The sequence below is a fragment of the Gobio gobio genome, assembly GCF_949357685.1.
Source record: "Gobio gobio genome assembly, chromosome: 6".
In the NCBI taxonomy this organism is placed as follows: Eukaryota; Metazoa; Chordata; class Actinopteri; order Cypriniformes; family Gobionidae; genus Gobio; species Gobio gobio.
In genome coordinates, this window is record NC_137102.1 from 6,834,668 (window position 1) to 6,861,828 (window position 27,161).

General features: G+C 37.3%; 1 protein-coding gene across 5 annotated transcripts in view; it reads right to left on the minus strand.

Annotated features, from left to right (window-relative positions):
* Nucleotides 1-1,281: 1,281 nt before the first annotated feature.
* The window catches only part of ankhb (ANKH inorganic pyrophosphate transport regulator b), a 29,917-nt gene continuing 4,037 nt past the window's right edge, over nucleotides 1,282-27,161 (minus strand). For all 5 annotated transcript variants that reach the window (XM_079819017.1, XM_079819016.1, XM_079819015.1 and 2 more), the window contains exons 3-13: nucleotides 23,218-23,434; nucleotides 17,993-18,111; nucleotides 16,186-16,269; nucleotides 15,731-15,901; nucleotides 15,449-15,583; nucleotides 11,981-12,073; nucleotides 11,007-11,102; nucleotides 7,623-7,752; nucleotides 6,190-6,313; nucleotides 5,955-6,054; nucleotides 1,282-2,549 (exon numbers count right to left, since the gene is read on the minus strand). In XM_079819017.1, the coding sequence (XP_079675143.1) occupies nucleotides 2,409-2,549; nucleotides 5,955-6,054; nucleotides 6,190-6,313; nucleotides 7,623-7,752; nucleotides 11,007-11,102; nucleotides 11,981-12,073; nucleotides 15,449-15,583; nucleotides 15,731-15,901; nucleotides 16,186-16,269; nucleotides 17,993-18,111; nucleotides 23,218-23,434 (1,410 nt within the window). In that variant the 3' untranslated portion in view covers nucleotides 1,282-2,408. The remainder of the gene's footprint in view (nucleotides 2,550-5,954; nucleotides 6,055-6,189; nucleotides 6,314-7,622; nucleotides 7,753-11,006; nucleotides 11,103-11,980; nucleotides 12,074-15,448; nucleotides 15,584-15,730; nucleotides 15,902-16,185; nucleotides 16,270-17,992; nucleotides 18,112-23,217; nucleotides 23,435-27,161) is intronic.

Consider the following 27,161-nt stretch of genomic DNA (forward strand, 5'->3'; position numbering starts at 1 on the left):
CGCACTGTTGAAGTTTGATTTGAAATTATATTTAAATAATATATTTAAAATCAGCAACAAAATCTCAGTTGAACTGTCACAAATGTTTTCTATGATGCTCAAATTGCGTAAAAAAGCTCATATTTCAGGTTGCTCCAGCCACCGCGCATGTGCAGTATCAAGCGCGTGTCATTTCTATGGCAACCCGAGCTTCCGCTGTGATTGACTTAAATAATAATATGAATGAACCGTCTTATTTCTTAAAGTTTTGGTGGTCAGGCTCGCTCACAGAGATTATAGCAAATAAATAATGCGGACGTCAGCGGCCACCGAACGAGCAATCGCTATTATAGTTCAAAAAGGCAAACAGTCAAAGTTATTATGCGAGTTAACTCGAGTCGAAATGCAAATCTGCAAAGACGCATTTGTCATCCGTCACCGTGACATAAAGTGGACTTTTAAAGCTGAAATGATGAGTGAATTAAGCATGCTTGGAATAACAAGAGAGGAATAACATGGATTTAACTTTTTGGCAAGGATGTAATGCATCACAAGTAACGTTACAAGGAAGGGAGACGACGGCTAGGTAAGACAAAAAGTTATATTTTTCATAACTTGTTTATTGACGTTTTTGGCATTTCTCGGATCTTCACGGGTCCGGGTCCAGCTTTTGAAATAATAGACGGGTCCGGGTCGGTTCCGTTAAGCACATTACGGGTCTCTTCGGGTTCGGGTATGAATTTTTGGACCCGTGAAGACCTCTAGTTGTGAACTTATGTTTGCTTTTTATATTGCGTTGTGCACTACTGGGCCACCGTAGAATTCCCCCTACTGTGTTAAGAAAACTGCCTTACAACCCCAGTGAGTGAGATGAAGGGGACTATAGTGAGAAAAACAAAAAGCAAACATATACAATTCTTAAATTCAGTTTTAATGTTCAGTAGACTTTAACCATTTTTACTTTGTCTTTTTATTCCCTGAAATGTTCTGGGGAGCCCTCAAACCCCTGCACTATGGCATCCGCTCTCGTGTCTCACTCGCCCTCCGTTTTGTGTTCAGATGTCCTGGCAGTGTCAAAGTTGCACGGTAGGGGGCGTCATTTCACCGCTATGACACCCATTGATTGCTCCAGTCACAGTGAAAATTAGGTGTCAATTCGATGTCATTTAGTTTACCTTTTTTTTTTAAAAAGTTGACTATTTTCTCTATAGATCTCGATATACGAGGCATCTAGATATAATTTTCCATTTTCTTTGTAGCAGACTTCTCACCAGCTGCAGTAAAAGTGACAAACACACTCTTTTCTTCATTTTAATAGAAGACAGAACATCAGAACCTCACCATATAGATCACTTTAAACCACATTTTCAATGTTTAATAAGAGGACCAAAGACTTTTTTGTGTGTGTGTGTAAACTGTAATAAATGTTTCTATCACCTGACATCTCTAATACAAGCTAAACCAGACTTCACTATAATCTAAATGAAACAAACACTGGCTTAAGACATCTGTAACAGCTGTGTTGTCATTGTCCAATGGAGAAACGTGAAAAACAGCTCATGGGGAAGGGATCATTAATCAGACTTTATAGTGCTTTAATATTTTCCTTTACGAACATCCTGAGATACAAAATAAATGCCCAAAATAAATTAAGAAAAAGACGTAATTATGAAAACACACAGTCCAATTCTTGCTTTTCCTATACAATATACAGAGTTCACAACATCACCCATACAAAATGTATCAGTTTATACACCTACAACATATGGTATGTATATTTAGAAAAATAGGTCCTCTAGATGACCCATAAACTCCAACCATTTGTCACTCTGAAACTGCTGTTTTCAAAATCATTCTCAATTCCAATATAAATCTGTGATATATATACTTCCTCTGTTGACATTTCTCGTAATGATAAAAGCCCAAAAATAAAAAGTGTGAGTTGGTCCACTGCCCCGGACCTCAAGTGTCTTATCAAGTCCTTTCTGTGAAATATTAGAGGTAAAGAAGAAGAAACAGGAATGATGTAACTGCATTTAGCATCGTCTTTCCTTTGAAATGTGTAGGACGGCAGCACATTAAAGATCAGCATACAGAAAAAAAATAAATAAGAGAGTTAATGCACAACATTGCTTTGGTACAAATTAAGATCTTCACTGACCTGCATCAGAAGAAAAACAAAATCTGACGGCAGCTGGAAGACGTTTGTGAACTGTAACAAAGATATGCTACAGCGGACACCTGTAGTCTTCACAACTGATATCTAAATCTCCCTCTGTGTTTATCTGAACTGTGCACATTGAAAAGTCGCTTCGGCAGGAGGGAAAGGGCGGCAGCAGGGGACAGGAAGCAATAAGTACTCTGCCCGAGAAAGCAAGAAGGCCCTGATTCCCACAATGCATCCTGCTCAGCCTAGAGCTATCCACAGCTCAGTCTTCTTCCAGCTCTTCCTCGTCCTCTTCTCTGAGCTCCACGATGTCGTCCATGCGACCCCCGGTCCTGACCTCGTTCATGGGGGCCGAATCCTCCCCGTCGATGGTCAGGTCTTCATCTGAGTCTTTCTTTTTCTTCTGTGAGGGCAGAAAGTCATTTTAACACAACGGACTAGGTTTTATTGATCATGTTTAAATCATTCATACGTGTACATCATTTGTCATATTGAACTGAATGTGACATTTATGCAAGAAAGGTTTTACAATGAAATATGTGTTGTGGAGTTTGTAAAAAATAACACTTTATAATACGGTCTCATTTGTTAACTTTAGTTAAAGGGATAGTTCACCCAAAAATGAAAATTAGCCCATGGTTTACTGACCCTCAAGTCATCCGAGGTGTATATGACATTCTTCTTTCAGACAATAAAATATGAGTTATATTACAAAAGTCCAGGCTAATCCAAGCTTTATAATGGCAGTAATATTTGCTCTGTTTTTGAAGTCCATAAAAAGTGCATCTGTCCGTCATATAACTGCTCCACACGGCTCTGGGGTGTTAATAAAGGCCTTCTGAAGCGAATCAACGCGTTTGTGTAAGAAAAATATCCTTATTTAAAACTTTATAAAGTAAACTTTCGGCCGACCGCCTTCCCAGTTCAATTTATGGAAAAATTGCCGATCGAAAGACTAACGCGACCAGGTCCGCTCGTCATGACGTCACGAACGCATCTTGAGTTTCACTTTCAACATTCAACACTTTTCCATGGAAGGCGATCGGCTGGAACTTTACTTGGTAAAGTTTTAAATATGGATATTTTTCTTACACAAACGCATCGATTCGCTTCAGAAGGCCTTTATTAACACCCCAGAGTCGTGTGGAGCAGTTATTTGACGGACAGATGCACTTTTTATGGACTTCAAAAACAGAGCAACTATGAATCAAATTCTAATGCTTGGATTAGCCTGCACTTTTGTAATATAACTCAGATTGTATTCGTCTGAAAGAAGAATGTCATACACATAGGATGACTTGAGGGTGAGTAAATCATGGGCTAATTTTCATTTTTGGGTGAACTATCCCTTTAATGCATTAACTAACATTTGTTTTTACAGCATTTATTAACCTTTGTTAATGTTACTTAGCACAAATGTTCATGGTAGTTCACAGTGCATTAACTAATGTTAACATATTGACATATAAACAGGTTGAAGTTAGGCTTTTATTCACATTTAAACAGTGATCAGCAAACACAAACAGAAGCTCAAACGTGCTGCGTAACACGAGAATGAACCTCATTGGTTCTCCCACATCAAGCGAACATGCTTGAGCTTCCGTTTACCATATCTGATGTGCAAGTTGATGAATGTTTATATGTGAATAAAAGCCTAAATTCAATAGCCGCATTTCCACTATCGCGCCAGTGTGAGCCAAGGCTTTCAACGGGCCGGGCTAATCATAAATATCCATAATAAAGGCTAGATGTCTTAGAATCTTAGAATGTCTTAGAATAGAACAGATCTAGAATAATGGCGGCTTCTGCTCTCGGGCATAGTGAAAATTATCATTTATCATATAAAGCCAGACCGCGACATTCAAAAGTGTGGGAGTACTTTAAACAGAAGCTGAATAAAACTGCTGTGTTCGCTCTGTAACGCCGGTTTCAGAGCAGGAGCCGTGCGCCCATTGGGCTTATTCACACTGCCAGTGTTCGTCTTGTGCAGCTGAACCGTGGCGTGTGTATTGCAAATACAGACGAATATTGTCCATTCGGTCACATTTTCCGGTGTTCTTCTCCGACCCCAGTACGTCTCGTGCCTTTATTTATTATGGGCTGCATATATCTGCTGTAAATGCGACCGGTTCCCCTCTGTCCCAAACACATATGCATAATAACATGCTGTATATAGGTAGTGTACATGATTAAAGTAACATTCAAGTTAAGATATGCCTCTAGTTTTAATAATTTAAATGTGTATTTGAAGTTTGGACAAAAACTTCTGGCAGCTTTAGTCGTTGTTTATGCACATGTATATCTTAAAAATAGACGACTAGTTATACATTAAAACTATGCTGAAAGCTCCTGTTTGTGAACCTTTTGCAGATAAATACAAGTGCATTTTCGTTTACTATTGACACAAATCAATAAGTAAATCATACTCAACTATTATAGTAAAGAACTTTTCCTAATTAGGCCTACTCTGTATACATTTTATGATGAATAGTATCATTAGTTATATACATTTCATTATAAAATGGCTTAAGTACACTACCCTTCCTGAAATACAATTCATATCGTCATCATTCATTGATTTCACGTTAAAATAATATACAAATTCACTACCCTCTTTGAAATACAATAATCAGTAAAAAATAATCATCAGATGAATCGGGAAAAATAATCGTTAGATTAGTCGACAGAAAAAAATAATCATTAATTGCAGCTCTACATCACTTTTTATGCCTTATACAGTGAACAGAATCACACCGGATCACAATCAGAAGTCATTTCAGACACTTGCTGCAGTCTGAAAGTGAGTTGAGCTAAAATGATTTTAAAAGTCTTTAATGCTGATATATGAAATCATCCGTAGAGTCAGAAAACTCTGCCTTGGTTCATAACCACTCCGCTAGCGCGAGCTGGCTCGCTTTGGACCAAGGTATTCAGCGGGCCAAAAACACTGGCCGTTGGCCACATGGAAGCCCAGACGAGGCCCGATCAAGCCCCAGAAGTGACCGTGGAAACACGACCGGCCCTGGTACGCACTAGCACGCCTGCTTTTGGCCCGACAGTGGAAACGCGGCCAATCTGTTCATCACATTAAGCGATCGTGTTTTCAGAAAATTTTGACTAAACTGCGCGATTCATAACGTTTTTCGATCTCTTTATGAACTTTTTGAAGCGTCAAAGTGGTAGTTGGATTTCATCAAAAATATCTTCATTTGTGTTCTGTAGATGAACGAAAGTCTTACAGGTTTGAAATGACATGAGGGTGAGGAATTAATGACAGAATTTTCATTTTTGGTGAACTAACCCTTTAATAGAAATAAAAAAAATTGTTCTGAGAACAGTTCAACCTTTAGTTAAATCGACCCTCAAGATATAGTTGACCCTTGTCTTATACGTCAGTGTGGTTTTATTGTGTTTACTTGTTCAGCCAACAGCTGTAGCAAAAAGTTTAATTTGGAAGAATTATTGAACTTTGAAACGAGCATAAATCACTGCTAGAGAAAACACATTTATGTAACTGGACTTTTGACTCAAGACCTTATAGTTATTGAAATAACTACCCCCATTCTGCTGTCTGTGTGTGTGTGTGTGTGTGTGTGTGTGTGTGTGTGTGTGTGTGTGTGTGTGTGTGTGTGTGTGTGTGTGTGTGTGTGTGTGTGTGTGTGCTTAAAATACACAATACAGTATTGGAATGAACATGTCTGAAGATTCACAGAGCTGAATTTGTTAGTGCTCTTTAACTGTATTCACTAATCAAATATAAAACAACTTTTCTCATCAGAAAAACCTACAGGCTTCAGTGTTATTGTACCTGTTTTCGGTAGACATAGCATGCTGCGATTGCAACCATAGTGGACTCCCCAAGGAAACCAGCCAGCAGAGACCCAACACCAAGTGTAGCCCCGTGTACCCTGCACAATTTGAGCATGAAAAGCTTTCCAACACAGTCTAACACATTTTAATATACAATTTACAAGTCCGATGCACACAATTAGTGATCTGTATGTTTGACGTTTCCACCCAGTACTGTACTATCACACACTTACCCCATGTAAGGCAGCACTATGAGACTGGTGATGAGGACAATGATGCGGAGGACAGAGCTGGGTGCCAGGACAAAGGTTTTCTTCAGGGTCATGAGCCAACCAGTCAAATGAGCACGAATGGTCACTGATGAAAAAAACACAACAGAGAATTCAGTCTCGAGCAATCACGTGAAAACATGTTTTACATGTACCATTATATCATAAAAGTCAAGTAAAAAATGTGAAGGTACTTTGAGCTCTCATTGTGGTTTTCTCTCTCAGTTTCTGTGAGCCTGGGGCATTGGAACTGAAGCATGACCTTTGCCTTTTCAAATGGGCCTTTTTTTTAAAGAGCAACTGGTCCCCCTAAGACCATCTGTCCATTTGATAATGCACTGCACATCAGACCCTAGATCACACTTTTTTTGTTCGTCGTGAGAAGGCCCCAGGATAATTTGCAGATTTAAACAGAATCTGAACATGGGTCCTTCGCAAAGTAAGGAGTGCATCTACTACGGTTCAAATGTTTATGATTTCTTCCACTAAATTAATACTTTTATTCAGCAATCACGCATTAATTTGATCAAAAGTTACAGTAAAGACATTTATAATGTTACAGAAGATTTCCATTTTTAAAGAAATGCTGTTCTTTTGAACAATTTTTATGAAGAAATGCATCATGGCTTTTACAAAAGTATTAAAGCAGCACAACTATTTTCAACATTGATAATAATCAGAAATGTTTCTTGAGCACCAAATCGGCATATTAGAGTGATTTCTGAAGGATCATGTGACACTGAAGACTGTAATATTTTATAATGTATTAATACAGAAAACAGTTATTTTAAAACTGTCCTAACATTTTACAATAAGCTCTCATTTATTAAAATCAGTTAATGTATTAACTAACATGAACAAACAATGGGCAATACATGTGACAGTATTTATTAATCTTTGTTAATAAAGCTACAAGTGCAGCTGTTCATTGTTTGTTCATGTAAGTGCATTAACTAATGTTAACAAATAAAACTTTTGATTTTAATAATATATTAGTAAATGTTGAAATTAACTAAGACTAAGATTATTAACTGTTGTAGAAGTGCAGTTCATGTTAGCTAAAGTAGTTAACTAAGATTAACTAAAGAAACCTTATAAGTGTTACTGTCTTTACTTATTTGTGATTAAATAAACACAGCCTTGGTGAACATAGACTTCTTTCATTAAAAAGTCCTCCCACTTTTGAACGGTAGTGTATATCCTGTGTCTTATGTGCTTGTTTATTAAATATTTCGGCCATTTTGATTATGCTTTCAACCACCAATAGTAACTGTAATGGTTAAAATTTGTCATTTCTTTGCATTTATTATTCTATGGTAGAAATCAGTGTTCAGATTTTTCCCCAAAACTGTATAAAATGTTCGTGTCTTTATGGAAATTTACAGAAAGGGAAATACCTGGAATGGGAAAGAAGGAGAAAATTCGTAATGGGGCGAGACACATCTCTGCAAAGGCATGATCTACTCCTATGATGTCCACTAGGATCCTCTCAGAAATGTGTGGCGCCCAGAACACCACAAAACAGAGCTGCACAGAGAAAGACAGATACCTGAGTAAGACCATCCAGAAAATCTGGTTATGTAGTGGAATGTAATATCATAGTAGTATGCATGTTAATTTTAGAGCCTGCACACATCAGGAAGCAAGTATATTATACTTACCCCAGTTAACACAGCTATCAAAACACTAACATTTACACTCATAACTGTTTATATCGATCCGGGTGGAGAAGAGCCTTTGAAATGTGGATAACAGCACTAGAATGGGAAGTGTGTGTGCACAGATATGCATGTCAAAGGAGCTACAACTTGCTACAACTCCTTAACATCAATAACACAAGCCAACCATCGATCATATTTCATTTACAATAAAGTCCTAAGGGGAAATTTCGAAGCAAAATGTTGATGCCACTGAGCGATTCATTAAAATGTAGAGAAATTATAGAATTCATCCATAGCGGTGCATTCATGCAACATTTCAGTCAAGAGGCCATCTGGGCGAAACAATATAGCACTTACATAAGAGATTAAACAGAAGCCTTGCTGTCCTAATGACACAGACTCATACAATCCTGATTCTCCCACCACATCACTGACAGAGAAGTGAAATTATGGAATAAAAATGATCACTGTAGTGTCATACTAAGCAGGCTTTTATCTAGGTCAGGGAGTGAAGATCTGACCCTGTTACAGAAGCAGACAGCATCAATTAATCATTAGCCTGACTCTAAAAGCACTCACTATCCTAATGCAGTCCTTACAGCTTTACAACTATGTGTTTAAGGAGAGGAATTAGAAGCTTATGGATTTTTTTCTATTGCATTTTAAATTCAGGGGACAAATGGAACAATAAAAAAATTAATAAGGAAATATAATATTTACTGATTAGGATATGTGGGTTTAAATAATATATATAGGCAGCAAAGTAAAAAACATACCAAATTAAATGTGCTGTAGCCAGATTTATCTACTAATTATACATGCCCCTATTTCAAAACCCCCGCCCCCAAACACATGCCCTGCATCGAATATGCCTACTTCCCTACTATATAGAAGACATACACTATATTGCCAAAAGTTATGGGACACCCCTCCAATTCCTTGAATTCAGGTGTTCCAATCACTTCCACGGCCACAGGCACGTAAAAATCACAGAGCGGGGTCAGCGCATGCTGAGGGACACAGAAGTCGCCAACTTTCTGCAGAGTCAAGAGCCACAGACCTCTAAACTTTGTGTGTCCTTCAGATGAGCTCAAGATCAGTGTGTAGAGCTTCATGGAATGGGTTTCCATGGCCGAGCAGCTCATTCAAGCCTTACATCACCAAGTGCAATGCAAAGCGTGGGATGCAGTGGGGTAAAGTACGCCGCCATTGGACTCTAGAGCAGTGAGACGTGTTCTCTGGAGTGACCAATCACGCTTCTCTGTCTGGCAATCCAATGGACGAGTCTGGGTTTGACGGTTGCAGGAGAACGGTACTTGTCTGACTGCATTGTGCCAAGTGTAAAGTTTGGTGGAGGGGGGGGGGGGTTACGGTGTGAGGTTGTTTTTCAGGGGTTAGGCTTGGACCTTTAGTTCCAGTGAAAGGAACTCTTAATGCTTCAGCATACCAAGACATTTTGGACAATTTCATGCTCCCAACTTTATGGGAACAGTTTGGGGACGGCCCCTTCCTGTCCCAACAGGACTGACCAGTGCACAAAGCGTCGCTCCATAAAGACATGGATGAGCGAGTTTGGTGTGGAGGAACTGGACTGGCCTGCACAGAGTCCTGACCTCAACCCGATAGAACAGCTTTGGGATGAATTAGAGCGGAGACTGAGAGCCAGGCCTTCTCGTCCAACATCAGTGCCTGACCTCTCAGACACACTTCTAGAAGAATGGTCAAACATTCCCATAAACACACTCATAAACCTTGTGGCAAGCCTTCCCAGAAGAGCTGAAGCAGTTTTAGCTGCAAAGGGTGGGCCAACTCCATATTAAACTGGATTAAGAATGGGATGTCATTAAAGTTCATGTGCATGTAAAGGCAGGTGTCTCAAATCTTGATGAAAACTTTACTATAGGATCTGTGAATGGCAGTGGTTTTAACCTACTACTAGACGGCATGTGATTTCAGACACAGCAATGCACACACACTAGCCTGACGTTGTCATACTCAATTCTAGTCAGAATATGAGTCTGATCTGCTCCGTTGGGCTGTGATTATGGGGCGTGTTTCAACTGAACCAGGAAAGACCTCAATTGGATAGACCTACAACCAATCAGAGCAACGGAGCGACGCATAACGTTAGTTGTCAAATGTCAACAGAACTCAACTGCACTGTGTTGCCATGTCCGCGGGTTGAAGCGACCCAATTATGTGATATACAAACCCATGAATGCGATTTTTAGCTGCCAGCCCTGCCAACATAACACATATATTACCCCCCAAATGCCTTTTTTCCCGGTGAACCCCCCCTGGAAAGCTATTGGGCTTGTTTTTGGCTAGTTTTGAGGAACGTTAGCAATTGGGCGGGTTTTGTTGCAACCCTGTCTGCACGCACGCTGGAATAAGTAGCCTAACGTTAGAAGAAAAAGATGAGTGTAAACGATCTTTGCCGGTGTTGTAAAAAAAGAATTTAAGGATACACAGAGTACTTACCAACACGATCATCATTTCTGAGAGAAATAGTGAAGGTGAATGCATATACGAACAAGTTCTCCATTTAGGATTAGAACAAACTCAACCCAAGCGCCTTTGATGATGTGAATGATTACGTTACTGTTGATCATCTGTCCATCATCGTCTAAAGCCCGCCCTGACAATTTCATTGGTCCGAACAGTTTCTGTTCGGGCATAATTACTTCTCTATGGATCAAGTCCAGACCGAACTGCCCGAGTAAAAATGTTGTGGGCGGGGCTAAGTTCGGCTGGCATCCAGGCTACACACACACAGAAGCGTGGTACAACTGTGGTGAGCTGTGTAGCAACATCTCAATGGGGAATAAAATAAACATGAAATTTGAGGATGAAACACTTCAATAGGAAACTTTCCATGGCAAACTAAACAGCTCTATCTACCATGTTCTAACTTTCCTGCTTTCCATATATGGGCTGTTATGATTGACAGCTAGAAAGCTCCTCCTGATTGGCTAAACAAAAAAATATGACTGCAGCCCACAGTCACAATAAACTCCCACAGCACCTTTAAACTCCCTGAACTTCAGCAAACCACAGTTACCAAAATATGAAAAGTGTTATTAAAGCCAGACGGAGACCGAAGATTGAGAATGAACTTACTGTTATAGAAAGAGCCAAACAAACAAAAGTGAAGCGCCTGATGTGGGATTTTGTCACAACTGTCCCGCTGTTGGTCAACTTGTTGCTCGGGTTATTCTAGAAAATGAGAGGAGAACAAAGACAAACAGCAGATGTGAGGAAAGCAGTTCATTTCTTCTTGATAATGTACAATGTTTTGAGCATTTATAAATGTACACTAAGAAATGAATCAGCAAGGATGCATTTAATTGACCAAAAGTCATAGTAAAGACATTTCTTATGTTAAAAAAAACAGTGTTTAAAATAAATGCTGTTCATCAATATTATATTATATTAAATTGTAATAACATTTCACAGTATCGCTGTTTTTACTGTATTTGTATTGATAAAATGAATACATTGGTAAGCAAAAGAGACCTTATTGAAAAACATTTTAAACATCTTACAGACTTCAAACTGTTAGACAGTAATGTAGATCATCCATAAAAGTATTAACTACGGTTGACCAGCCACCTCGGCCAGAGAACATTTCCTGTGGACTTCCAAATTGCGGACGCTGAGTCCTTTTTCTACGGGCAAACATCCATAAATAACACCTCACCACTGTGCGCCTTTTATAATTACAGTCTCTGGGACTCTAGCTGCAGGTCTGTCGCCATGAACCCACTCTCTTCACCCAAAAAAAAGATTGCATTGTCATAAAAGTAGAACAAGATAATAGACATACTGCACTATTAGCACATAGAAAAGGTGGAAAATACAGTATAAACTAATTGTGTCATTCCTTAAGGGTATGAGACAAAGTTAGAAGTGTGTGGTATAAAAAAAGTGCAAAAAAGTGCACGCACACTTTTCCTGATACTGGGAGGAGATGATGGAGAGCTGTCATTTTAACTTAAGTATATGTGCGGAGGATGATCAGCATTAAGCTTCTGAGCACCGTGTGATTAAGGATTAAAAAAATGTTAGTTTAAAGGTAAAACAACAACACTTACCTTGTCAAATGCAGGGTAAACAGCTCTGAGTTCAGTGAGCCAGCCATACGGCATATGACCCACTGGATATGTTGCTGTGAGAACGGCAACAGCCTGGAAAACACCGGAAAGATGATGGTAACATTAAACACCCACAATTGAATCTGTTTATAATTAATGTTTCTATAGCCGAGTGACGTCAAATATATCTGACATCTAGGCACCAAACAACTAAAGCGACAATAAAGCTTGTTTGGTCATTACAGCTGTTGTATAAATAACCTAGCTTTAAATTAAAGCCGGGGGAAAAGTGGTCCATAAATGCAGCACTCAGGATGCAAAAACCCAATTATCCCACTCTATGAGATGAAGTGTTTTATTCAATAAATGAGTTTTATTATTATGTGTTATTTCAGTATTTAGTATTTATATGCTATTACTGTATCATTTATACATTTAGTATTTTTGAGCTTTTTAATTTTAGAGTACTTTTGTTATGTGCTTTTGTCATGTTTAATATTTCTATTTAGCTTTCATTTATTTTTGTTCAAGTTTTCAGAGCTTAAACTAATTTTAGTAACTTTTTACTAAAAGTTTTTTTAGTTTAGGACACTAAATTTTTCAACTAAACATCTAAATAAATCTAATTAATAAACTAAATTAACCATTTAAACTAAATTACTGATCTAATTATTGATCTAAAGCCCACAGTCACTGTATGATAATTGAAATGAACAGATGACATCAGCATTTTTTCCAGAATGGCTATACAGCTGAATAAAATTATGCTGCATTATTTTCCTGTTTAACACTGTAAAGCTGCTTTGAAACAATCTACATTGTTAAAGGGGCTATATGCGTTTTTCTGAAATTTAAACTCGCGACTGACACCTGTGGCCAAAAAACAGAACTGCTCTTATTTTCTGCTCGCTCTCGCAGCGGTGGTGACGTCACATCCGCAGACAGCGCGGGAAAAAAACGACCCGACAGAAAATAGGAAAAATAGGATACAGGCTTATAGGTGCACCCACTGTGAGCGGACAAGGTGTCAGTATGCTCATCAGGAGATGTTTGAGTCATAAATTGTAAAATAAAAAGGCTATTGTTACGTTTATTTTGGGGAAAAAGTTGCATATAGCCTCTTTAAAAGCCGTATATAAATAAAGTTGACTTGACTTGTTTTTTTAATCATTACTTTATTAGCCTAATTGGGTGGGCAGAAAGCTATGCCATAATCAGAAATAATATACTGTATATATATTTAGCAAAGTAAGAACTAATACTACAACTAAGAAACAAATGTGTACAAAGTTGCACAAGTCAGGATTCGTCTACAAATTGTTTCATTTTAAAGTGGACATTTCAAGCTTTCTATACACATTTCTCATGTCTGTGAGGCAAGTAGCTGCTGAGTTTGGGTTTATTTATGAGTTCATGTGCAATGAAAGTGATCGCTCCGGCGCCTTCATGTCACGAGTATAGTCTGCTATAGTCTATTTGCTTCTTATTTATTAAATCCAGGCAGAGGTGGACAAAGTACACAACTCCATTACTTGAGCAAAAGTAAAAGTACTATTGGTTAAATATTACTTAATTACAAGTGAAAGTTGTAAAGATAGATTGCTACTTAAGTAAAAGTACAGAAGTACTTGCTTTTAAAAGTACTTAAGTATCAAAAGTAAAAGTAAACGCATTATTTTATTATTGTTGCATTGTTGTATGAATGCGCGCTGTTCCATCATGGTGGTTTCAGCCAGTCATGCTCCATCTGACATGCTAGCATACCTCATTTAAATACTTGTTTAAAAGTTACAAAGCTCTTATCAAAGTCAAAATCATACTAGAAAAGAAAGGTTTCTACATTGTGTTTACTTAACAGGATTATGTAAAAAACATTTCTGAAAGGACTTCAGTTAACATTATTAGCCCAACTACGTTTTTGCATGCTAACTAACATCATTGTCGAACGTTACCTATGCGTTAGCGCTGTATCCACAAGGCTACGACAACTTGGCGGGTAAATCTATAAAAATCATTTGACCGACCATACTTCATACCAGTGTTAATTTTGACAGCAAATTTTTTTTTCGTTTTAGTCATAGTCTTTTGACTATAACATTTTAGGCATCTGAATTGTTTTAGTTTTAATTGACTATAATAAGATTTTAGTAGATTCAATAGACTAAAATTCAGTTCTTGTGGTCTGGCGTCTGAGAGGCAGCTTTCTGTGTGCACTTTTTCAGACTTATCCACGTCTGCTCTTCTGAATCTTAACTTTTAAGTATGACTATGGTTGCGCGCATTACGTCTGGGAACTGCCACCTTCTATTTTGCCATCAATTGATTAGTGTTCCAAAAATACTTGGAAATCATTGAACTTCATGTGATCCTACAAGAGTGATTACTGATAGGCCGTCTGCACAAAAAGAAAAAGAAAAAAAAAAGAATCACCTTTTAAAGAAGAAAACGAATCATTCACTGACTTTCAAAGCGGCTACGACTTTCTACTTCGACGGCCTTGATAGAAATGTAATGGAGTAAAAAGTACGATATTTGTCTTTCAAATGTAGTGAAGTAAAAGTCGTAAGTTTCCAGAAAAAATACTACTCAAGGAAAGTACAGATACTCAAAAAGTGTACTTAAGTACAGTACTCAAGTAAATATACTTAGTTACTGTCCACCTCTGAATCCAGGCAATTGGCTGACGAAACCTTGATTAAAATACAATTTACACAAAAAAGAAATTCGCTTTAAAGAAAGGCTTTCTACGAAACAAAACAAAACTTAATATTAAACAAAATATAATAACCACCAAACTCATTTCTGACCCACTCGCATCTTTGCACTTTTCATAATCAGATGAAATATCAAACGACATAATATTTAAACATAAATATGAAACAAAATACATTGTTTAATGGCTACAACAAGTATATTCGGCTACAGTACAGATAAATGTCATGTCTGAGGGATTTGAGCGAGCGGTGAGGGTTCACGAGTGGAGCGCTGGCATAGAGCGGGTTATTGAGCTGAGCGTCACACCGGTCTGCTTCACTCATTACAGGCTCGTTCTCGTGAGAACGCACACGTATTAAAAAAGGGCCGGGTTTAAATCGGGCTCGGGCTCATAATTACAGTTAATGTGTCGGGCTGAGCAGGGGCGGGCTCGGACAACACGGGCTCGGGCAGGGTCGGGATAGATTTTTTGAGCCAGATCTAAGCTCTAATCTGACGCCACCGCTTCAGTTAAAATAAAAATAGATGTCAAATTGAAGAAATAAAAGAAACCGTTTCCTCCATCCCTTCTCAGCATATTTTCAGAGCAAGAAAATATGCAGAGCTACTGGAGCCTTTCTCTATGTGTAGCTAAGTTTTAGTATTAGCTACATATTCATACATATGCTGTATCTAAATGACTGAAAATAATGATTATGGCTACAATTTGATGTTTAAAGGCCGTAAAGGCATGAGTGCGTTTGCCAGACTAACCTCTGTGGCAGCTGTGCTTCCTTTCAGATCGCGTGACACGAACAGGTTGACGATGGGTCTGCTAATCCGCTGTGTAGCCAGGATGAGAGCCAACGGCCACCAAAAGCTTAGCATCTTTTTAATAGTGGCATCACCCTATTACACAGAGCGAGTGTCAGTATGGAGCACACATTTGAGGGGACAGAGCAAGAAAAAATGACCAATGTAGCTGTGATAGCAGGTCAGTAGTGACAGATTTACACTGTAAAATGCCATTGGTGTAAAGAGAGACATTGGACGTACCCCAACCTCAGGCCCACTGGAGTCAGGGATGTTGTCGTGAATGTTCCTGTAGTACCCCAAACCAACGATAGTGAAACGTACCAAGGCTCCCATGTACAGAGAGAGGATTGGGATCAACAAGGGCTCCACACACTCCATGTGACTGTGGAGCAAAATAGCTACAAACACAACCTAGAGAGAGAGAGAGAGAGAGAAGAGAGAAAGGCACAACCATGTAACCTGATTACAATGACAGTGATAAATATAGCCATTATCGTGGCACATACAGACTATTATTAATTCAAACAAACACTTGCTTAATAAAAACAAATTACACCACGACCATGAAAAGCACACATTATAGACAACCCATTATATCACCTTCAATTATCATTTCTACACAACATCGAAAACATAAACACTAACATATGAAATGTGAAATCAAACAATGCTGATTGAATGAATCTGACACTCACCTGTGCAATGACGTCAGAAATAGAGGCACATCCCACCAGTAAACTGTGCTTGTGCTTCAGAAGGATCCCGGCATGAGTCCAGGCCTGAAACCACAGACAAGAGCTGGTATCAACTGGCACTATTCCCCAAAAAAACCTTTTCCAGATGAGCCGACTGCGTTTTAGATTATAGGAGACACTTCTGGTTTGGGGATGTTCCACTCAAAAAGACTGAAACGAATAATTTCAAATCATAAGGTTGCGCTACAATTTACAAATAATCCTTCTCCGCCAGTTTGACTTAATAAGCTGGAAGATTTCCTTCATGTTCAGACATCAGCTTGGTATTTTAATGTGGCATGGTGTATATATAACAAGAATATCTATGGCTCTTTTCAGTCGCTGCATTCTTTTGCCCCTGATTTTTTTTTCTTTCTCCTTTGCATTCTGCTGTAACAGTATGAAGACAACTGCTCTGTATATAACGTATACATATATGATTTAATTTACAATATATCCCATCAATATCTCACTGGAATGCACCAAGAATCTCTTGTTTTTCTCCCCAAATCCTCACGTCTCTTTCCAGGTTTGTTTTCACACGGATGCATTAAAATGTAATCGTCTCATTCTAATCACTATTAGCAGTTTTTACTGTAATATTTAACATTTTGTTTTTACTGTATGTCAAAATGATGGAAATCACATTGAAAAATTATCACCTAATGGACATTTTCGATTAAGGCGACGTTGTGTTACAAAATACAGATAAATATTACTATTGATACTGAACCTGTCTGTAATATTGCTGTAGAAATAATCAAGCTTTTGGGGTTATTCATGTCTGTTGTAATAATTTGTTAATGCTTTTACACTTCAAGGTTTCATTTTAATGTTCGATGCTTATTATTGCATTCATAGAGCGAACCTTTCGCTGACTGTTTACAGTTTAATGGAAGTTACTCACATAATTCGTACAAAATGTCATGGGGCATAGGTGGATATCATTCACTAATCCAGGCCTTTTAGTATATATAGATGGAGCATATAGTATATGTATAATTACATATTAAATTAAATTGTGTGGTGTATTTTATTCCTATAGTACTATATATATATATATATATATATGCATTTGCATACTATATATTGATGATAACATTGCAAAGCCATTAAAATAAACATTATTCATCAGTCATGTAGTTTTATATTACAGTATCCACCATCATTCAAAATTCTTGGGTCTGGATTTTAATGCATTTATTTGATCAAAATATTAATTTCTGTAAAAACAGTAATATTGTGAAATATTACAATTTAAAACGTAATTTACTCCTGAATTTTTAGCAGTCGTTAGTGTCACATGACCCTTTAGTAATCATACTAATATGCTGATTTGCTCAAGAAACATTTCTTATTATTAGCAATGCTCTAAATAGTGTTGCTGCTTAACATTTCTGTGTATTTTCATTTGTCCATAAGCAATACTTTGAGATCCCCTCCCCCCCGGCAGTACCGAATTTCATCCCCTAGGGTTCATGGACTCGCTGTAAATTGGGTTCACTCTCTAGTCTAGAGACTTAACACTTTAAATAAAGCATTGCTACAGTTAAACCTCCATTGAGAGGCACAGGACGTTCTGCGTGGGCTGGCGCTTGATGGTTTTCCAGATCTGAACAGGCTCTGATGCCTGGCTGTACCGCACACGATTACACACACATACTGTCTCTGTCCATCTGTGCCAGGCAGGCGAGCCAGATCTGACGGTCAGAGCAAGAACATACAGTGACATTATGACGAGTATCTCCAGGGCTGGCATGTCACTCACCATGGCGTCAAGTAAAGGAAAAGCTGCCAGATAGAGAAACGCCTTCCGGGTCTTACTCCCCACAGAGTCATCCACATGATGCAGTTTGTTAATGATGTAATAGCCCAGCTCTGTGTAGGCTAAACAAGGAAAAGTGAGAATGAGATTACATTTTATTATTATCAATAATGTACACAAATGACATGTGTCTGCAAATAGCATGCAAAGACACAGTTCTCATGTCTCCCGTGTCTCAGTAATGTGTGCAGTGATGTGATCCACAGATGGATGACGCAGCTCTACCAAACTCACTCGCTGTGCAAATGGGCATAACATGCCTGAGACAGCACGCAAGATGATGGAGAGTGAGCATGTTATGTTTACAGACTGTAATTTCTTCATTTAAAAGCACATCATTAAATGCGGCGGACTGGTGTTGGCTTAGTGGTTAAAAATGCATGCCCTCCTCCAAGAGGGTGATGGTTTGTGTCCTAAATTCCTCGAGGTTACCCTGGTAACATTCTTTCTTCATGCACTCATAGCGGTAAGCGCCATATGGACACTGCGGAGCAGCTGAAAATGGCTCTGATTTTTGGCTTTGTATGTTAATGACTATTTGTGTAAATGCAAATGTATTTGGGGTAGTGCTGACGTATTCAATGTGCATATCCTTTATTCTTCTAATAAAATGTTTGGCCCCACTTTATATTAGGTGGCCTTAACTACTGTGTACTTACATAAAGAAATAAGTACAATGTACTTAGTGTGTATTGTATTGCAAAACACTTGCTGATATTGAGGTGGGATACGAGTAAAGTTAGGGACAGGTGTGGTGGTGTGGGTCAGTTTAAGGGTAAAGTTAGGGACAGGTGTGGTGGTGTGGGTCAGTTTAAGGGTAAAGTTAGGGACAGGTGTGGTGGTGTGGGTCAGTTTAAGGGTAAAGTTAGGGACAGGTGTGGTGGTGTGGGTCAGTTTAAGGGTAAAGTTAGGGACAGGTGTGGTGGTGTGGGTCAGTTTAAGGGTAAAGTTAGGGACAGGTGTGGCGGTGTGGGTAAGTTTAAGGGTAAAGTTAGGGACAGGTGTGGTGGTGTGGGTAAGTTTAAGGGTAAAGTTAGGGACATGTGTGGTGGTGTGGGTAAGTTTAAGGGTAAAGTTAGGGACATGTGTGGCGGTGTGGGTAAGTTTAAGGGTAAAGTTAGGGACAGGTGTGGCGGTGTGGGTAAGTTTAAGGGTAAAGTTAGGGACAGGTGTGGTGGTGTGGGTAAGTTTAAGGGTAAAGTTAGGGACATGTGTGGTGGTGTGGGTAAGTTTAAGGGTAAAGTTAGGGACATGTGTGGCGGTGTGGGTAAGTTTAAGGGTAAAGTTAGGGACATGTGTGGTGGTGTGAGTAAGTTTAAGGGTAAAGTTAGGGACATGTGTGGCGGTGTGGGTAAGTTTAAGGGTAAAGTTAGGGACAGGTGTGGTGGTGCGAGTAAGTTTAAGGGTAAAGTTAGGGACATGTGTGGCGGTGTGGGTAAGTTTAAGGGTAAAGTTAGGGACATGTGTGGTGGTGTGAGTAAGTTTAAGGGTAAAGTTAGGGACAGGTGTGATGGTGTGGGTAAGTTTAAGGGTAAAGTTAGGGACAGGTGTGGTGGTGTGGGTAAGTTTAATGGTAAAGTTAGGGACAGGTGTGGTGGTGTGGGTAAGGTGTAAGGGAAGGGTCAACAGTGTAATTAATTACAGTAATTACATGCAAGTCATTTTTAAAATGTAAGTACAATGTAAAAACATGTAAGTACACAATAAGTGCATTGTATCAAATTATTAATTTAAATGTTACTACATAGTAGTTAAAGCCACCTATAAACTTTATACATATAGACTGTTTTAAGATGATTGGACTGTTTAAACCACAAACCCACAAACTTAAGTATTTGTAATTTGGTAAATATGGGTGGCAGAACTAATTTCCTGCTGAGTAGGAGTGCAGTATTTTGCACAATTTGACAATATAATCATAGAGGGTGAATGAAGATCCGAAAATAAATGGCAATCTACTACCCCCCTGAGTTTGTGTGAGAGAGGCCTCTCCATTCACTGAGAGTACATAGAACAGGCATGTAGTAACCTGGCAAAAAAGCCTTTCCGTCAACACAGTGCTTGGAATATAATGTTCCTTTGTGCAATGACTTTTCCAGAGAATAGTTACAACTGCCTTCTATGAGTAGAGTCTGAGTGATTAAGACCATTTGAGGTCCTGCTCCAGTCATAACACCGCTCGCAAAGTCTACCATCATGACGCATTTGTTTAGAAAAGTGCAAAACAAAAAATGGTATTCCCTGTACGTTTAGTACAAACTAGTCATGCAAGACTGTAGGACTGAGCGATTCAGGAGATCATTTATACCAGCTGCTATAAGACTGTACAATGAATATTGCTAATGTGCATTTTAATACTACTATTGATAGCAACTCTTAACTTATTTATTTATTATTATTGGTTATTAGTTTGTGTGGAGTGTGTATTGTTTTTATTTTTATTTTTTTTTACGTCTCGTTCTTATTGTGTCTATAAATAAAGTAAGTAAGTAAGTAAGTAAGTAAGTAAGTAAGTAAGTATCTATGTATGTATCTATCTATCTATCTATGTATCTATCTATCTATGTATCTATGTATCTATGTATCTATCTACATTTACATTTAGTCATTTAGCAGACGCTTTTATCCAAAGCGACTTACAAATGGGGGCAATAGAAGCAGCTAGAGCAGTCGAAGGGCAACAATATCAGCAATATGTAAGTGCTGTAACAAGTCTCAGTTAGTCTAGCACAGAAGTATACAATTTTTTTTTTTTTTTTTTAAATAAATAAATTAGACAGACAGACAATGAATAGAATGATAAGTGCTATTCTCGATCGGTCAGGTGTTGCTGGAAAAGATGTGTCTTTAGACGTTTTTTGAAAATGGCTACAGACTCGGCCGCACGAATTGAGATAGGCAGGTCATTCCACCAGGTGGCAACGGTCCAGGAAAAGGTCCTAGGGACAGTTAGGGACAGTTAGGGTCCCTAACTGTAGATAGATAGAGTATCTAGAGTAGATAGATAGGTATCTATCTAGGTATCTATCTAGGTATCTATCTAGGTATCTATCTAGGTATCTATCTAGGTATCTATCTAGGTATCTATCTAGGTATCTATCTATCTAGGTATCTATCTAGGTATCTAGGTATCTATCTATCTAGGTATCTATCTAGGTATCTAGGTATCTATCTATCTAGGTATCTATCTATCTATCTATCTATCTATCTATCTATCTATCTATCTAGGTATCTATCTATCTAGGTATCTATCTATCTATCTATCTATCTATCTATCTATCTATCTATCTATCTATCTATCTATCTATCTATCTATCTATCTATCTATCTATCTATCTATCTATCTATCTATCTATCTATCTATCTATCTATCTATCTATCTATCTATCTATCTATCTATCTATCTATCTATCTATCTATCTATCTATCTATCTATCTATCTATCTATCTAGGTATCTATCTAGGTATCTATCTATCTATCTAGGTATCTATCTATCTATCTATCTAGGTATCTATCTATCTATCTATCTAGGTATCTATCTATCTATCTAGGTATCTATCTATCTATCTATCTAGGTATCTATCTATCTATCTAGGTATCTATCTATCTATCTATCTAGGTATCTATCTATCTAGGTATCTATCTATCTAGGTATCTATCTAGGTATCTATCTATCTAGGTATCTATCTATCTATCTATCTATCTATCTATCTATCTATCTATCTATCTATCTATCTATCTATCTATCTATCTATCTATCTATCTATCTATCTATCTATCTATCTATCTATCTATCTATCTATCTAGGTATCTATCTATCTAGGTATCTATCTATCTATCTATCTATCTAGGTATCTATCTATCTATCTATCTAGGTATCTATCTATCTATCTATCTAGGTATCTATCTATCTATCTATCTATCTAGGTATCTATCTATCTATCTATCTAGGTATCTATCTATCTATCTATCTAGGTATCTATCTATCTATCTATCTAGGTATCTATCTATCTATCTATCTAGGTATCTATCTATCTATCTATCTAGGTATCTATCTATCTATCTAGGTATCTATCTATCTATCTAGGTATCTATCTATCTATCTAGGTATCTATCTATCTATCTATCTATCTATCTATCTATCTATCTATCTATCTATCTATCTATCTATCTATCTATCTATCTATCTATCTATCTATCTATCTATCTATCTATCTATCTATCTATCTATCTATCTATCTATCTATCTATCTATCTAGGTATCTATGTATCTATGTATCTATCTAGGTATCTATCTATCTATCTAGGTATCTATCTATCTATCTAGGTATCTATCTATCTATCTAGGTATCTATCTATCTATCTATCTAGGTATCTATCTATCTATCTATCTAGGTATCTATCTATCTATCTATCTAGGTATCTATCTATCTATCTATCTAGGTATCTATCTATCTATCTATCTAGGTATCTATCTATCTATCTATCTAGGTATCTATCTATCTATCTATCTAGGTATCTATCTATCTATCTATCTAGGTATCTATCTATCTATCTATCTAGGTATCTATCTATCTATCTATCTATCTATCTAGGTATCTATCTATCTATCTATCTATCTATCTAGGTATCTATCTATCTATCTATCTAGGTATCTATCTATCTATCTATCTAGGTATCTATCTATCTATCTATCTAGGTATCTATCTATCTAGGTATCTATCTATCTATCTATCTATCTATCTATCTATCTATCTATCTATCTATCTATCTATCTATCTATCTATCTATCTATCTATCTATCTATCTATCTATCTATCTATCTATCTATCTATCTATCTATCTATCTATCTATCTATCTATCTATCTATCTATCTATCTATCTATCTATCTATCTATCTATCTATCTATCTATCTATCTATCTAGGTATCTATCTATCTATCTATCTATCTATCTATCTATCTATCTATCTATCTATCTATCTATCTATCTATCTATCTATCTATCTATCTATCTATCTATCTATCTATCTATCTATCTATCTATCTATCTATCTATCTATCTATCTATCTATCTATCTATCTATCTATCTATCTATCTATCTATCTATCTATCTATCTATCTATCTATCGGTGGAGTAAGGAAATGATAGACTGGTAGACTGACCAATGAGAGAGTGGAAAATGATAGCCACGGTTCCTGCGGCGACCATACAGAGGACTGCCTTGGTTCTGTCCCGTTTGCTGTTGACAAAGACCAGCCCTACGTTCTTGAAATCACTCATAGGGCCTGTGAAGAACTTCATGAGGGAGTAGGCCAGACCATAGCTGGCCAGCATTTCCACTGCATCCTCTTTGACCGCTGCTATCCCCCTGTTTAAAGCCTGTAGAGGAAGAGAGAAATGATACAAATGTATCAGAAACACGACGAATTGAAAGTGCGATAGGACAAACTATCCCTCCTCATGGGATTCTTTAACACAAAGAGGGTTTTATACCCAAGCACTAACCCTGTATCTAAATGCCTTGCATGGCATGCCCCCCAGAAAATGATCCAAATATGAGGGCTGGATAAGTTTGTGTTACACATGAAAACTGACTTCTCTCCCTTTTAAAAGCTCAATATGCATGAAAATACAAACTTCACAGTGTCACAATGCACCATGTGCTTCTAAATATCCCAGTTATAAAAGTCTGCAGGATGTCCAAACACGATCAAGGAACATTTCTAAGCAGAAAGAGGAAGATTGCGTTTATTCATGGACTTTTCTTGAGATAAACACCTGAAAACTGTTATCAGAGTGAACAATGTAATCTCACACCTCTTGAAGAAAGTGGAGATAGAGTAACTTCAAAGTGTCTCATTGATGGCTGACTGTATTGTGACAATAAAGCTGTAAAAATTGTTCACATGCCAGAATATTTCCCCCTCAAACACATGAGGTGGTGATTTGGAAGTGTGTCAGATGTCAAACTTGTTGGAAAATGCTGAGGTGTACTACTTGCTCTTCACGTTGTAGGCGTTACTGCACATTAAATAACCATTGCTTGACTCTGACCTTCTGTAATATTTGCTGTTTAAGGAGAACATTGCTTATGTTTAAATCTTCAGATTGCATTTGAATGACATACGACAGCAGATAATCAGTTACAGAACTAATAAGAAGCAGGAAGACCTGTATAATAAGAGCTAAAGTAGTTATCTGCTGCCTTCTTCTGACTCTTTTTGTCTCCCACTTCATCTCCAACGCCTAAGAACAATGTGCCGAGAGATAATGAGTGTCTGTTACTGTGGGCAGACAGGCTCTTAGGGTTCCTACTCACATTTCTTCTTTCCTCTATTATTGATTCTGAAAAATTAATTTCGTATCGAACAAGAACGAAAGACAATCATTCCAGTTTTCCCAAAACTTTACTTGACTTCATCCATCAATTTAATTCATCAAATGTTCTCATATTATGTTCTTTACTTACCAACAAAAATTCATTTCTCATCATGAGAAGTGAGGGATTGCATCAACACGTTACATTTTTTTCCACAACTGTCAAATGCAACAGTTGGATTTTTATTTTATTTTGTATTATTATTATTATTATTAAAGATCAACTGATATTGCATTTTATGGTCAATAACAATACAGATAAGTTTCTAATAACTGATATTTAAAACCAGTTTGTAGTTTTATTTCTGCTTTTTAATACAACAATAAAACATTATGAATAATTAAACCATTATTATTATGTAATTACTGAATAAATAAGATATTTATTCTCCAGTGAGAAATGTGTAGCTTAACAATTACATAATTATTAAACATTTTAATTAACAGCCATTTATTTTCCAGAGAGAAGTGTAAAAATACCAACAATTATTTGTTAACCCAATAGACCCTTTTCACATTTCCAGGTTTCTCAAAGCAGAAGTCGTCATAGTTGGGTTAACTATTGTAGCTGTGAATGAGAGAATCCATTAAATATTTTTTTGTGTACCCATTTGCTCAAATAGCAAAAGAAAAACTCCACAATAGTAATTTTACAACTTTCAAAAAGAGGGAAAAAATAGAGTGAGATTGACAACAGCAGTGAAAAGAGAGAAATATGTAAAGTTTTACCTTCACTCCCATAGACGCTATATTAGAAACACCCTCACAGCAGCAGTAACTTGTTTTTTTTTGTAATTTGATGCAAAAGTAACAAAATACAAAGTATTAGTGTTATAAATGACATGCATAAAAAAAATAAAAAATAATGAAAATACAAAAAAAGATGCAGGATTTACAGTCTGTGAAAAGGGTCAATAATCAAAGAACCGATAAAAGTTGAATATCTTAAAAGATATAGGTCACACTAGTTAGCCTATCGGTCTGTCTATAGTTGTTATGCCTTCAAATATTCAATAAAAAGTGCATGAGCACTTAAGTTTAATGTGATAATAAATTAATATATATTAGGGATGGGCGATATCTTATCGTTTGCGATATACCGGTAAAAATTCTCCCCACGATAAGAATTTGTCTTCCCGCGATAATAACGATAAAGCCTAGTTGATAGCGCGACCCATCCGCACAGTGCCACCGCTGGCCGTCTCTAGATGCTTAAAGCATATACTTTATGATGGCCGCGGTGGCTGCGTTCATCACTTTGTATAGCTGAACGGGGGTTGGAGAGAGATTTTCTTGTGGTGCTACCCGCAGCACTCGGTGCCCTAAGCGCTGCGCAATGGGAGCGGCGGCACTGAATCCGCATCTCACGTGCAGAGCGAAAACAACTCAATGAATGCGCAATGTATTTGACGCACATTAAACACTAGTGTGAGGCGCGCGACTGAGAGCGCTCAGTGTTTCACACACACTCAAAGAGAGAGCGAGAGAGTCTTATACCACACAGAATTGACGTGCTACATGTAAACAATATCCTTTGTTGTATTTTCCTGTAAAATAATTATTCAGCCTTTCATGAACAGGAAGAAACGAATGCACAAACGGGAATCTCATTGGCTGGCGTGCACCTATTACGGTGCCTGTTTTGATTTCAGCAAATCAGTTTGAATGAGCGCTGACAACGTGATTAATATTCATGAACCCAGAAGCTCATTATTCCTTAGTGCAGTTTATTTTTATTAGTAGAAGAATTCGTGGTATTATTATCTTATCAACTCAAATTACTGAAGTTCTATCATTAAATCATTATTTTCAACTTTTTTGTAATCTGAAGACATTTTTGGGATAATTACTTTAGCTGTTTCTGCTATTTTTACCACTGTTTGCACCATGTAGGCTATGCATAAATACAGAATCGGTTTACATGTAAAACTTGTCATTGATTTCAAAATTATTATTGTTTGTATTGTGTGATGTTTTTTTAGCACAGTTGCACTATTTAAACATTACCTGCACTTTTACAGAAGACAATTATATCTGCAACTTTTCCATTTCTGAAAAGGCTGGTGTGGAATTTTACATAAAAAAAAAAAAAAATTAAATTTCACTTGTATCCAAAAACATGGGGAATGATACTACATTTATCGTCATTGATATCGTTATCGCAATAAATACTAGAAAATATCGGGATAAATTTTTAAGTCCATATCGCCCATCCCTAATATATATAGGGTACAACGGGGCTAAAGGCTCCACGGGGTAAAAGGCTCCTTTGATTTTATTTTCCTCTAAACCAGTAGATGGCACAAAAACTTGCCTCAGCACTTTCCAAAACATCCGCTTTTCAAGATGCACGTGGAAATTTGTCTGATCTTTGACGCAATTACAGACAGCCGCGCAAAGTTGATTCTGCACTCATTTGATCTAATATTTGATGTGTTTAAAATGTTGTAGATTTAAGTAGCAAATAAGAATCGCTAAAATGATTGAATACATTTTGAAACAAAGGTCTTGTTAATGTTTGTCAGTTTTGTTCAAGTTAATTAAAAGGTCCCATGGCATGGATTTTTTTAAATTATTTTGTAATGTTGCCTGAGGTGTACTTATATTGCTAGTATGGTTTTTTACATCAAAAAAATTTCATAATTTAGAAATAAAAAGCATTTTTTCTATACTGATTTAAGCTTTCTGGCTTGAATGCTCTGTTTCGAGGGGCGTGTCTGCTGTGAGA